The sequence below is a fragment of the Heteronotia binoei genome, chromosome 1 (assembly GCF_032191835.1).
Source record: "Heteronotia binoei isolate CCM8104 ecotype False Entrance Well chromosome 1, APGP_CSIRO_Hbin_v1, whole genome shotgun sequence".
NCBI classification, from domain to species: domain Eukaryota; kingdom Metazoa; phylum Chordata; class Lepidosauria; order Squamata; family Gekkonidae; genus Heteronotia; species Heteronotia binoei.
Window position 1 is genome coordinate 283,895,444 of NC_083223.1, and position 14,704 is coordinate 283,910,147.

The 14,704-nt window shown below is 49.7% G+C and overlaps 1 protein-coding gene across 1 annotated transcript in view; it reads left to right on the top strand.

Annotated features, from left to right (window-relative positions):
* MTMR11 (myotubularin related protein 11) overlaps window positions 1-5,049 on the top strand; it is a 66,148-nt gene extending 61,099 nt beyond the window's left edge. The window contains exon 17 of the mRNA XM_060257276.1: window positions 4,195-5,049. Coding sequence (XP_060113259.1) covers window positions 4,195-4,326 — 132 coding nt within the window. The 3' untranslated portion in view covers window positions 4,327-5,049. The remainder of the gene's footprint in view (window positions 1-4,194) is intronic.
* The last annotated feature ends 9,655 nt before the right edge of the window (window positions 5,050-14,704 follow it).

The following is a 14,704-nucleotide window of genomic DNA, read 5'->3' on the forward strand; positions in this document are numbered from 1 at the left end:
AATGGGTGGACATCGGCTGATCAATGTAGATCCTTAGACATGCAGGAAATTTCTATCTTTACTGCATAAGAGCTAGACGAGGTATCTGGAAATTCAGAACCTGTTTTCACCTTCCAGGCTTTCTCTAAGCTCCAATCATGACAAGGCCCATTGTTCTCACTAAGATCCAGAGCTTAAGTTTTTTACAGTTCCAGATAGGTTGCTAACAGATAGGTTCCAGGTGATGGCTGGAGATCTCTTGGGATTACAGTTCACCTGGAGAAAATGGCTGCGTCACAGAGATAAAACCGCCAATGAGAAGTTGTGTAAGTCACAAACCAACAAAAAGCTAGAGCTCATGACTCACATGCTGCAGTCATAAGAACATAAGAGAAGCCATGTTGGATCAGGCCAGTGGCCCATCCAGTCCAACACTCTGTGTCACATAAGAACATAAGAGAAGCCCTGTTGCATCAGGCCAATGGCCCCTCCAGTCCATCACTCTGTGTCACATAAGAACATAAGAGAAGCCCTGTTGGATCAGGCCAATGGCCCATCCAGTCCAACACTGTGTGTCACATAAGAACATAAGAGAAGCCATGTTGGATCAGCCCAATGGCCCTTCCAGTCCAACACTCTGGGTCACATAAGAACATAAGAGAAGCCATGTTGGATCAGACCAGTGGCCCCTCCAGTCCAACACTCTGGGTCACATAAGAACATAAGAGAAGCCATGTTGGATCAGCCCAATGGCCCCTCCAGTCCAACACTCTGGGTCACATAAGAACATAAGAGAAGCCATGTTGGATCAGCCCAATGGCCCTTCCAGTCCAACACTCTGGGTCACATAAGAACATAAGAGAAGCCATGTTGGATCAGACCAGTGGCCCCTCCAGTCCAACACTCTGGGTCACATAAGAACATAAGAGAAGCCATGTTGGATCAGACCAGTGGCTCCTCCAGTCCAACACTCTGGGTCACATAAGAACATAAGAGAAGCCATGTTGGATCAGCCCAATGGCCCTTCCAGTCCAACACTCTGTGTCTCATAAGAACATAAGAGAAGCCCTGTTGGATCAGGCCAATGGCCCTTCCAGTCTAACACTCTATGTCTCATAAGAACATAAGAGAAGCCATGTTGGATCAGGCCAATGGCCCTTCCAGTCCAACACTCTGTGTCTCATAAGAACATAAGAGAAGCCCTGTTGGATCAGGCCAATGGCCCATCCAGCCCAACACTCTGTGTCTCATAAGAACATAAGAGAAGCCATGTTGGATCAGGCCAATGGCCCTTCCAGTCCAACACTCTGTGTCACATAAGAACATAAGAGAAGCCATGTTGGATCAGGCCAGTGGCCCCTCCAGTCCAACACTCTGTGTCTCATAAGAACATAAGAGAAGCCATGTTGGATCAGGCCAGTGGCCCCTCCAGTCCAACACTCTGTGTCTCATAAGAACATAAGAGAAGCCCTGTTGGATCAGGCCAATGGCCCCTCCAGTCCAACACTCTGTGTCACACAGTGGCCAATATGTATGTGTGTGTGTATATATATATATATATACACACACACACACAGTCTTAATATAGATTGTTTAAAAATCGCAAAAAAAATAAATAAAAATTAGCATAATTTGACACATTTCAATGGCAAACGCAGTTGCCAACAGACAAGATGACTCGAGAAAAGTCCATATGAAGAATTCGTTGCCCCATACGCTGGGTCTGCGCCTTGCTATTGATTAAAGAGCTCAAGCTCCACTTTTTTGGCGCAGTCCCCCAGCGCTAGGAGGATCCCCAAAAGGCTGTGCAGTGTCCAAGTTTTACGTGTCCTCGATACGTTCCAGAAACAGATGTACAAAGCGCAACGGTGGACCGGTAAACGAACCCGTTTCCCAAAAGATTGCTTCCACGGGCGCTAGGAACACACGTTTGGCATTTGCTAGCGATACAATCACGGAAACGACTCGAGTCAGAGTCTTCTATATTAAGTCTGCAGCACGTGGGTCATGAGCCCTAGCTTTTTGTTGGTTTGCTTCGTAGAGATGCCATCCCCCAAGTGGGAGCAGAAAAAGCAGGAAGCGCAAAAGAAAAAAAGGAATGGTTTAGGAACGTCTGAAGCTGTTTGATTGTTTTGCCCAGGATTGGAGGATTTGACAGGGGATGGAAACTGGCCAATTCCGGCAGTGAAGGAAAGTGACCGGTGGGTGACCTCCCCGGGGTCCCAGCAGCCGTCAAAGTTTGTGATTAGAAACAGATTTTTTTTACAGCTACGGCTGCTGCGGCGGTCAGAGCACACACCCCGTCCATCAAGCAATTACAGTTTATGTGCCTCTTTTAGCCTGGCCCGGTTAATCAAATTAGGGCATAAATAACACTTATTGCAAACAGGATTTGAAGCTAAGCTCTGTGGGTGGGAGGAAGAAGGAGGCCTCTGGGAGACGGTGGATGGATGTTATTAACAGCTGAGCTCTGACGTCGTGGAGTATCGGCTGAGAAGCCCTGGGAAGGCGGCCAGTTCCGCCACCGCACGGGGGGGTGGGGGGAGCGAATGGTTTTGAGCCCGATGGTGGGGAGAGAGCAGGGGACAGGCGGCTGGAGGCGGCCGGCCCTGTAGCTGGAGCATCTGCCTGAGAACAGCGGAAAACTGGAACACAGGTAAGGGTGCCAACCTCCAGGTGGGGCCTGGGGGTCCCCCAGAATTGCAGCTCATCTCCAGACTACAGTAGGGTTGCCAAGTCCAATTCAAGAAATATCTGGGGACTTTGGGGGTGGAGCCAGGAGGCTTTGGGGGTGGAGCCAGGAGCAAGGGTATGACAAGCATAACTGAACTCCAAAGGGAGTTCTGGCCATCACATTTAAAAGGGACTGCACACCTACTAAATGCCTTCCCTCCATTTAGAATAATGAAGGACAGGGGCATTATTCCGTAGGGAATAACGGAGCGCCCAGTAGACATCTACCCCCCCACCCCGGCTTTCTGCTGACCCTGAAGTCGGGGGAGAGAACTTTTATCTCCTAGGAATTGTACAAGCTTCTATCATGTTCCCTTTACCTTTCCGGCTAAGAAACCCACCTTATGCCAAGGCAGAGAGCTTCTTTTTGAATAAATATAGATTTGTGCAGATCTTCTCTTTTATATAATGCCAGTTATAGAATTTCAGCTTTCTGGTTTCTGAATCTGGGGCATGAAGAACATCTTTCCAGAGCCGTCCTCTGGTTACAGCTTGCCTGGAGCGAGCGGAATCTTCCACTGTTGTGTCCTTTCCTGACTAAAGCCCTTGGACTGGAAGGGCCATTGGCGTGATCCAACATGGCTTCTCTTATGTTCTTATGTGACCTTTCTCCCTTTCTCACAATACAAGAACTCGTGGGCATTCAATGAAATTGCTGAGCAGTGGGGTTAGAACTGATAAAAGGAAGTCCTTCTTCACCCAAAGGGTGATTAACATGTGGAATTCACTGCCGCAGGAGGTGGTGGCGGCCACAAGCATGGCCACCTTCAAGAGGGGTTTAGATGAAAACATGGAGCAGAGGTCCATCAGTGGCTATTAGCCTTCTCGCACAGGGGTGTTGGACTTATGCGAGCCGGATCTTACATAAATGAGACCTCGTTGGGCTGGACCATGTCGGGCCGGGCCACGTGTGTACCTATTTAAGATTAGGTAAAGAACACAGACAAACGCAAAAAACTTAAAACATGCTTAAAACGTTAGCACTCATTGGCCATAAGGATGTTTTCTTTGTATTTCTCCCATAGGATCCAGGGAACTGGGCCAAGGAAGCTCTGGCTCTTTCCTTCCTTCCCCAGGGGACGGGGTGGGGGTGGAGACTCAGCAAGGAGAAAGAAGGGAGGCTTGGCTCAGTAGCTCTGCTGTGCAATTGAGCTATTCCAACCCCCCTTCCTCCTCAAGGGAGGAGCCTCAGCCAATGGAGAAAATAGAGACTTTGCTCTGTAGCTCCTGTGCAAATGGGCAAGCTTTGCAAAGCAAGCTGTGGCGCAGAAGGAAGCAAGAGCGAGGGAGAAGGAAGCAGATGACAGCCAGTTGCTCAAGGGCCTGATAGGAGCCCTCCAGGGGTCTGATTCGTTCCCCGAACTGTGTGTTTGACACCCCTGATCTAGCAGTTGGAGTCGATCTAGCCCCTGATTCGATCCCAGTCCAGATGCTGTCGCTTTTCTCTTTGCTTTCCTAACAGCCGTTTGTCTTTGTCTCCAGGTCGGTCTCTTTGCTTCCTCCATCGTTGGCCTCACAGAGGAACTGAGTCTTCTCCAAGAGCAGCTGAACAACTGGCAAGTGAGAGAAAGCTACAGCGGCCCAGCCATTGAGAACGGGAGAGAGCCCCACTAGGGGCCAGTTGACACCACGCCAAGCTCCCTCTTCCCACCCGGTTGAAGGGAGGGGGGCTTTGGAGTATTCGGTGAAGAGCCGGGCCCAGCGATGGAACCTGGTTTATAGACACCTGCAACAGGATCCTTGATGCATTCCCGCTGGGACCAAACATTCTTCTGCTAGAAGCTGGGACCTACAGACTCTGTTGGCACCTAGCCTAATGTTCCTGTGCAGAAAGACTCTCCGCTGGAGACCTCCTTCCTCAGCACTGGGCTATGCAGAACCTCACAGTCCTCACTGGAACTGAATTCATGCTGATAACACACAACATAGAAACATAGAGCGGGAAGAGGTACCCACAGGGTCATCTAGTCCAACCCCTGAACAATGCGAGAAATTCACCACCCCCCTCCCCCACATTCCCCTGCTCTGTGCTCAAAGGAAGGGGAAAAACCTCCAGGGTTCCTGGGCCAAGCTGCCCTGAAGGAAACCGTCTTCCTGACCCCAGGGTGGAGATTAGCCTTTCACCGGCTCATCCCTTCTTGCTCTCCCTCTCACCATCTGCCTAAATTCACAGAATCAGCACGGCTGTCGGATTGCCATCCGGGCTCTGCTTAAAAACCTCTCAAGGAGACGCAACATCAGCGTTTTGTAGAGCCAGCCAACTGCAGAGCACTGGCAGATTTCGTTTTTGCATGGTATCCTTTTTTTAAAAAAAAAAAAAATCCAAACATTTAAAAATCCTGACATTTCCATAGCCTAATAATATGTGTCCAGTTTAAAAAGCCAGGATATCAACTCAGGTTCTCCTCACAGCTAAGGCATAACCCTTTGGTGTTAATTCCTCCTCTATGCGTGCATGCCACTCTGAAGTGCCTTGTGAAATCAAGATCAGAATTGGCCTAATCCAGCAACTGGGGAAAGACCCCCCTGCAAATGACAAGAGGTCCTTCTGCCACCCACAGCCTGTGCTGTCTCCTAAGCAAAACCCCCTAACAGGCTGTTAGGAAAGCCGGGTTGGTGTCTTCTCTGGGAGAACCGGGTTTGATTCCCCACTCCTCCACTCGCAGCTGCTGGAATGGCCTTGGGTCAGTCATAGCTCTGGCAGAGCTGTCCTTGAAAGGGCAGCTTCTGGGAGAGCTCTCTCAGCCCCACCCACCTCACAGGGTGTCTGTTGTGAGGGAAGAAGATAAAGGAGATTGTAAACTGCTTTGAGTCTCTGATTCAGAGAGAAGGAGGAGTTTAACTCTGTAGTTTTCTTCTTCTTCTTCTTTGTGATCCCTCGTTCCTTCAAGGATAGTAAGGAAACTGACAGGAACGCACAGGAATGCCATTCTGGCTGGCTTAGTACCAGGGATGTGGGGCCTAACAGGGAGGAAAAGAGTTTCCCACCCAGGTCTTCCCTCCTTTCAGCTATGCTGCAGGCACTATCGCTTGGACTTTTCCACATTCTCCTTTTCCTTGGTTGTTGCTGCAGGTGGTTGTGTTTTTTTCCTGTTCCGCACATGTTTTGCGCCCTTTAGTGGCTGATAGCTCTGTCAGTTTACATCCGTAGGGAGTTCTGCTGGACATGAAGCAACGTAATATCGAATCAACCACTAGAGGGGGCAAAATACATGTGGAACAGGAAAACCCCTCCAGAATTTGCAGGAACGCACAAAGGAGGAAAGTGAAGATGTGGGAGAGCCCTTAGCAGAGGATGATAAAATAGTCATTCTTAGAATCATGGAATTGTAGAGTTGGATGGGGCCATAGAGGCCATCTAGTCCAACCCCCTGCTTAATGCAGGATTAGCCTAGAGCATCCTGGAGCAGTGCTTGTCCAGCCACTGCTTCAAAACTGCCAGTGAGGTGGTGGGGTTCACCCTGTTTTCTCATAGGACTTGGTCTCCAGACCCCCGCCATCTTTTTTAAAATCATGAAATCCTAGAGTTGGAAGGGACTTCCAGGGTCATCTAGTCCAGCCCCTTGCACAATGCATGGACTTCACAAATACCTCCCCCTAAATTCACAAGATCAGCCTTGCTGTCAGATGGCCATCTAGCCCCTGTTTAAAATCCTCCAGGGAAGGAGAGCCCACCACCTCCTGAGGAGGAAGCCTGTTCCACTGAGGAACCGCTCTAACAGTCAGGAAGTTATCAAAGATTTCAGGTTTTCAGGAAGTTGGTGGGCACGATTTCCTCAGAGCAGGTTTGGCGTAGTGGGGAAGTGTGCGGACTCTTATCTGGGAGAACCGGGTTTGATTCCCCACTCCTCCACTTGCAGCTGCTGGCATGGCCTTGGGTCAGCCATAGCTCTGGCAGAGGTTGTCCTTGAAAGGGCAGCTGCTGTCAGAGCTCTCTCAGCCCCACCCACCTCACAGGGTGTCTGTTGTGGGGGAGGAAGGTAAAGGAAATTGTAAGCAGCTCTGAGATTCAGAGTATAGGGCAGGATATAAATCCAATTATTATTTCTTCTTCTTCTTCTTCTTCTTCTTCTTCTTCTTCTTCTTCTTCTTCTTCTTCTTCTTCTTCTTCTTCTTCTTCTTCTTCTTCTTCTTCTTCTTCTTCTTCTTCTCAGAGCAGCCAGTAGGAGATAGGGGTAGACTTACCAGGAGCGAGGAGGAATGCCAGAAATTAACACAATGTGCCTATGTGACCGGGAATGCTCGCATTTTGGGGCAAAACTTTATGGTAGAATTAGCTTCTACCATAGAGTTTCGCCCCAAAACCAGAGCATCATCCATGGTGTGCCTAAGTCACTTCGGGGTCGTGTGGGCACTTTGGATTCATTTCCAGCATTCCTCCCATTTTAGGGGAGGGAAAATTCCTCCGGGCTGGCCAGATGGCCGGCAGTGGAGAAGCGGGGTCTGAAAGCAGGTGGCTCTGTGGGGGCGGGGTGTCTGGCATCCCTAGCGGTAGCCCCGCCCACCTGCTGAGGCTGGCCTTCCAAGGAGAGATGGTTTGTGGGTAGCTTGAAGGGGAACCCTTCTCTGCACACAGTAGGCTTGCCAATCCCCGGGTCCCAGCGGGGGTTCTTCTGCTTTCCCAGGCTCCTTCCCGCCCCCAGTCAGCTGGCCGGCAGGGGAGGGGGAGGAAGCCCCGCCCCCAGAGGACCATGTGCCTTTCCCCCTCTGGAAGCTTCAGTCTCCGATTGAAAGGCTTCCTCTTGGGATGAGGTGTCTGTGTTACTTTGAAGATGTTTGCAGCAGTAGAGAGGCCAATCCCTCGCTTCAGAGTGGCCAGAAATGGGGTGGGCGGGGAGGGAAACGTCTGCTGAGCACTTCATTATTCCCTATGTGAAGATCGATTCTCATAGGGTATAATGGGGAATTGATCTGGAGGTTTCGGGGGCTCTGGGGGAGCTGTTTTTTGAGGTAGATGCACCAAATTTTCAGTATAGTATCTAGTGCCTCTCCCCAAAGTACCCTCCAAGTTTCAAAACGATTGGACCAGGGGGTCCAATTCTACGAGCCCCAAAAGAAGGTGCCCCTATCCATTATTTCCTATGGAAGGAAGACATTTAAAAAGGTGTGCTGTCCCTTTAAATGTGATGGCCAGAACTCCCTTGGCATTCAATTATGCTTGTCACATCCTTGCTCCTGGCTCCGCCCTCAATGTCTCCTGGCTCCACCCCCAAAGTCTCCTGGCTCCACCCCCCAAAGTCCCCAGATAGTTCTTAAATTGGACTTGGCAACCCTAGCACACTGAGGCCTGGATCATTGAGGCCTGGATCAAAACCCTGTCATAAAGGCAGTGATCTGGAATCCCCATAGGGCTTTCCTTTTGGGGACAGTTTCCAGCCTATAAGAGATGTTGGGGGGCAGTTTCCAGCCCATAAGAGCTATACAAACAGCCTCAGAGGTCTTTAGAGCAGAAGGAAGAGATGGTAGGAAGCAGGTTAGGAAGTGGAAATTGCTTGGAATTTGCCCCCCGTTTTTTGTAGACCGCTGGGTGCAGTCTGGTTATTCTGCTCTTTCTCTGACGTGTTCCGCAGCCTGTTCCCAGAGCAGGCCTTAAAACATTTAGAGCTGGAGCTGCTGCCGAAACAGCCTGCGGTGCCTGGCCCCAGCGGCTGTGAGGAGCTTTTCTCTCGTTTTAGTGCTTTGCTTCTGTTCCAGGTTTGGGAGCCAGTTGTTTATATGCCCAAGTGCTTGCGGGCCCCTTTGTTTCTGCAGAACCCAAGGTAGGGTTGCCAAGTCCAATTCAAGAAATATCTGGGCACTTTGGGGGGTGGAGCCAGGAGACTTTGGGGTGGAGCCAAGATCAAGGCTGTGACAAGCATAATTGAACTCCAAAGGGAGTTCTGGCCATCACATTTAAAGGGACGGCACACCTTTTCAATACCTTCCTTCCATAGGAAATAATGAAGGATAGGGGCACCTTCTTTTGGGGCTCATAGAATTGTACCCCCTGGCCCAATCTTTTTGAAACTTGGGGGGTATTTTGGGGAGAGGCACTAGTTGCTATACTGAAAATTTGGTGCTTCTACCCCAAAAAGCAGCCCCCACAGAGCCCCAGATACCCACAGATCAATTCTCCATGATTTCCTATGGGAATAAATCTCCACAGGGAATAATAGTGTTTCCAGCAGACATTTCCCTCCTCTCCCCCCCGCTTTCTGACGACCCTGAAGCGGGGGGAGGGCCTCCAAACCAGGGGATCCCCTGCCCCCACCTGCGGATTGGCAACCCTAACCCAAGGCCTTTTTGGAGAGGGGGATTTTTCCATAGAAGAGCTCCTTGCGTGGCGTGGCAGCAAGAAAGCCTGGCCCACCATTAAGACGCCCAGGGGATAATCGAGGTCAGCGCTTGTCACAACAGGGGGAGACTCCACCCTAATTCCCCTTCTTCAGCTACTACTTAGTTCTAGAGTTATGCCTTCTAAGCCCTTGGACTTCAGGCACCGTTGATGCCTTTATGATTGGATGGCATCAGGTGATGGTCCTGCCACTCCCATGGTGCTATGCAAGCTCCTGGCTGCTGAGTGGGCCGCATGATGTAGGGCGGGTGCAGGCGACAACATCACTGGCCAGCAGTGTTGCCAACCTCCAGGTGGGGACTGGAGATCTGCTAGAATCACAACTGATCTCCATCAGGCGAGAGATCATTTCCCACGGATGCTTTGGAGGGTGGAGTGCCTGGCACTATTCCCTGATGGGATGCCCACCTCTCTCCAGGCCTTGGCCTCCTCAGGCCCCAGCCCCAAATCTCCACGGATTTTCCCAACGCGAGCTGGCAACAGGATCTGCTCTCCGCTCAGCAGTCGTGTGCCTTCATCACTGCCTTCTGATGCCCTCCGCTGAAGGCACCAAGTCCCCTTCAGTGCCATGGGGTGGATGGAGTTCGTGGTTAGCTGCTGTTCTCCCAGCAAACTGTCGCATGAGCCGTTTCTCGCACACCCCTTCCTCACTCCAGTGCAATTAAACAGCCGCCAAAATCTCTGGGACTCGAGGACAGGCCTGTGAAAAAGTCAAAGGGCACTTTCCCTACATTAAGTCCCACCCCCCTCTGTTTGCATAACCACCCCGTAAAAAGGTCTGCCGTGAAAACATTGTGAAAGAAACGTTACCCCAGAGTCGGAAACGACTGGTGCTTGCACAGGGGACCTTTCCTTTCCTTAAGACCAACAAAAGAGCCCGTGGTGCAGAGTGGTAAAGCTGCAGTACTGCAGTCCTAAGCTCTGCTCACGACCTGAGTTTGATCCCCGGTGGAAGCTGGGTTTTCAGGTAGCCAGCCCGAGGTTGACTCAGCCTTCCATCCTTGCGAGGTCGGTCAAATGAGTCCCCAGCTTGCTGGGGGGGAAGTGTAGATGACTGGGGAAGGCAATGGCAAACCACCCCGTAAAAAGTCTGCCGTGAAAACATTGTGAAAGCAAAGTCGCCCCAGAATCGGAAACGACTGGTGCTTGCACAGGGGATCTTTCCTTTCCTTTTTTCTGTTTGCATAGAAGAGGCTACCTGGGAATTCATGGACAGCACCGTCAGGTGGCAATAAATGCTGCTTATGCATCCTGTAGATTTCAAGCCTTCTGGGGTAGAAGAAGGAGCTCCGGAACCTCCTAGCCTGAGTCAACAGAATAATAATGCTGGTACCTAGTAGGAATTGCTTGTATTTTCCATCTCTGTATATTTGCACTGCTTGTTTTCTTCTTTGGTCTCTGTGTCTTGAATGCCTGTGATGCGTGTTTTCCAGCCAGAGAAATCCATGCTGGGACTGAGGAAGCTTTTCCACGCAGACTGTGATGAGGCCTTGTCGGCACACAGTGACTGTTAGAGTTTTATTTTACACACATAGGTAAGGAATAGGAAGCTGACCATTTGAAACGAAAGTGTTTTTAAAGGCCTTGTAAATAGCTGCTTGCCCTTGTAGGTTTTAACCTTCCCCGGCAGAGCATTTTCCCTCTCCTGCCTCAGCTCAGAAACAAAAATACTCCATGCATTTCACCACATTTTTCAGAGTCCACGAGATGTGATTCGCACCAATGGAGCACGTGTGGAAGCTTTTTAAAATGCCGGACAGATCTGAAAAGACAGAATGGTGTGGGGAGAGGGGTACAGCAGAGGAAATGGTCATTTCCAGAGGTGAAAAGATTTTAAAAGTTGATCAGATGTCTTCCTAACATGTCTCTGAGTCTCTCCGTTAACATATACACCCCCCTTTTCTGTAATTTTTAGGAACCTTGTGGCACAGAGTGGTAAAGCTGCAGTATTGCAGTCCAAGCTCTGCTCACGACCTGAGTTCGATCCCGGCGGAAGCTGGGTTCAAGTAGCTGGCTCAAGGTTGTCTCAGCCTTCCATCCTTCCAAGGTCGGTAAAATGAGTGCCCAGCTTGCTAGGGGTAAAGTGAAAGCCCCTTGCTGGGATCATCAGAAGTCTAAGCTAAGCAGGGTCTGTACTTGAATGGGAGACCACCAAGGAAGGCTCTGCGGAGGAAGGCGATGGCCAGCCACCTCTGCTTCTCCCATGCCCTGAAAGCCCCTTGCTGGGATCACCAGAAGTCTAAGCTAATCAGGGTCAGGACTTGGATGGGAGACCACCAAGAAAGGCTCTGCAAAGGAAGGCCATGGCTAACCACCTCTGCTTCTCACTTGCCTTGAAAGCCCCTTTGCTGGGGTCACCATAATGGTTGCTAGAACAGCAGGTAGGTACGTAGGTATTGCACGGCTTTTTAAATTTTGCTTTAGCCCAACCCAGCTAGCTGTGACTTCTGTGCTGATTTACACATTCTGTGTGGCATGAAGCACACAAGTCATCAAGGTACAAATGGCAACATCCTCCCCCCCCCACACCCTACACACACTATGTACATTTTTTTAAAAAGTATTATTTAAGAGTCTGGAAAGGTCAGTATTTCAAAACCTAAAGCCTCTCTTGCGCAATTCGTTTCGTTTTGGTGTTGGAGGACTTTGGAGCAGTCCTGGGGCTGGCGAAGCGCGCTCCGGAACCCTCCCTTTGTTCCCTGGGGAGTTCCCCCTCCTCTTTTTTTCTTTTTGTAAACACGTAGTTTTGCACAGCATCTAGTCCCGTTGGGGCACGAAAGTAATAACGGCAATAGTCACAATAGTTGTATTTGTACTATTGCTGGGCAATATCAAAAATGATAAAATTGTATAACATGTTGCTGCTTTTGCTACTGTTATTAAAATAATAGCTTACCATTATTAATAATAAATTATTACCATTATTGGTAGCATGATTTGTTGTTGGTGGTGTTGTTTTCTGAAAACCTTTCTCATTTACGCCAAGTGCGGGAATGGCAGGCAGGTTGTAGCCAGTCCTTCCCTAACGGAACGGAACTTTATGTGTGTTCAGAAACCTCCTTTCAGGCCATGATTCCTGGTGCTGAAGAGTTTGTAGTGCTGCTCTAGGCATTTCTGCGATTTGGGAGGGAAAGCTCTATGGAACCATAAAGTCTCCCCCTCCCAAATCGCTAGAGTGTCCGGGAAAACCATAGAGTTTCCCTAGAAATGCCTAGAGCGGCTGGCGTAGAGTTTGGGTGACGTCATCGTGCCAGCAACGTCGGGGGAGGTTCCCGCCGCCAGCTCAATGTGGGCTGGTGGGTTGGGAACCTCCAGGGCGGGAGAGCTCCCCACCTGGGCTGGGGGTTTGGCAGCCCTAGTTTGAGCATCATTTTGCTCATATTGTATGAGAAACCAATGCAATGGTCAGATGGCAAGTCCCCTGCCAAGTCCCCTCTGCGGACTTGGTAACCCTCGCTCAAACTCTTACAACAAAGGCTGTTCCCATATGTGGACTGAGAAATGCGAGATGTTTGAGCTGCATTCAGAAAGGAAGAGGCACTGGAGAGATCCCAGTGCACATTTATGCCGGTTACTGGAGCATATACGATAATTCCAGATGAAAATCAACGTTTCGTCAACTGCAGTAAAGCTTTCAACGGCACGGATCATTAAAGCGATGGTTTTAAAAGACATGGGTGTTCCCCAGCATCTGAATGCTTTGATCTATAACCCGTACTCTGGTCAAGAGGCTACTGTAAGGACGGAATATAGAGAAACAGGATTGGTTTCCCGGTGGGCAGGCGTGTTGGTCTGAAGCAATAGAGGAAAGCAGGAGTCCAGTAGCCCCTTTAAGACCAACAAACTTCTATTCAGACTGTAAGCTTTCGTGTGCATGCATCCGTCATCAGACAATGGAATGGGGTACAATGAGCAGAGCTACAAACAGCTGGTGGGCTGCGGTTAAGCATGCAAAGTGGAACAAAGTTAGAATCCAATGGCAAAATAGTGAAATTAACAAACTGAAAGAAGGTTTGGTCTGGATAGCATTTGGGTGGGAAAACAACAAAGGCAGTGACGTATCAGAATGGGAGACTGATGGTTTCCAGTTGGCAAAAGACTCAGACTAGTGCATCGCCCCATTTCTATAAGCAGACCTAGAAACAGAATCATCAAGTTGGAAGGGACCTCCAGGGTCATCTAGTCCAACCGCCTGCACAATGCAGGAAACTCACAAGTACCTCCCCCTAAATTCACAGGATCCTCATTGCTGTCCGATGGCCATCTAGCCTCTGTTTAAAAACCTCCAAGGAAGGAGAGCCCACCACCTCCTAAGGAGGAAGCCTGTTCCACTGAGGAACTGCTCTTAACAATCATAGAATCATAGAATTGGAAGAGGCCTCCAGGGTCTCTAGTCCAACCCCCTGCACAACGCAGGAAACTCACAAACACCTCCCCCTAAATTCACAGGATCCTCATTGCTGTCAGATGGTCTTCTAGCCTCTGTTTAAAAACCTCCAAGGAAGGAGAGCCCACCGCCTCTCCAGGAGGAAGCCTGTTCCACTAAGGAATTGCTCTAACAGCCAAGAAGTTCTTCCTAATGTTGAGCCAGAAACTCTTTTGATTTAATTTCAACCCATTGGTTCTGGTCCAATTCCACACCATCCTCTATATGACAGCCCTTCAAGTCTTTGAATATGGTGATCCTGTCACCATGCAGGGATGGTGGGGAGGGGTGGTGGCTCAGTGGTAGAGCATCTGTTTGGCAAGCAGAAGGTCCCAGGTTCAATCCCCGGCATCTCCAACTAAAAAGGGTCCAGGCAAATAGGTATGAAAAAATTCAACTTGAGACCCTGGAGAGCCGCTGCCAGTCTGAGTAGACAATACTGACTTTGATGGACGGATGGTCTGATTCAGTAGAAGGCAGTCTCATATGTTCATATGCTCAGCTGCCTCCTCTCCAGGCTATATCAAAAGCAAAGCTGTGGTGGAAGGAAATTAAGTCTGAGAGATGCAGGTGGCATCATTAGGGTTGCCAATCTCCAGGTGGGGGCAGGAATCCCCCCGGTTTGGAGGCCCTCCCCCCGCTTCAGGGTCATCAGAAAGTGGGGGGGGGAGGGAAATGTCTGCTGGGCTCTCCATTATTTCCTATGGAGACTGATTCCCACAGGGTATAATGGAGAATTGATCCACGAGAATCTGGGGGAGCCTTTTTTTTTTTTTTAGGTAGAGGCACCAAATTTCTAGCGTAGCATCTGAGGCCTCTCCCCAAAACACCCTCCAAGTTTCAAAAGGATTGGAGCAGGGGGTCCAATTCTATGATGAGCCCCCAAAGAAAGTGCCCCTGTCCTTCATTCTTTCCAGTGGAGGGAAGGCATTTTAAAAGGTGTGCGGTCCCTTTAAATGTGATGGACAGAAGAACTCCCTTGGGGGTTCAAAGATGCTTGTCCCAAACTTGCTCTTGGCTCCACCCCCAAAGTCTCCTGGCTCCACCCCCAAAGTGCCCAGATATTTCTTGGATTGAACTTGGCAACCCAACGGCATCCTAGAACTGCAGAGCTGGAAGGAAGGGACAGGCAGGGCGATTCCAAGGGACAGAATCCGAAGGTTTCTAGGCCAATTAAATATTGATAATAAATATAAAAATAGACTAAAAAACATCAGATATGCATTTTCCAA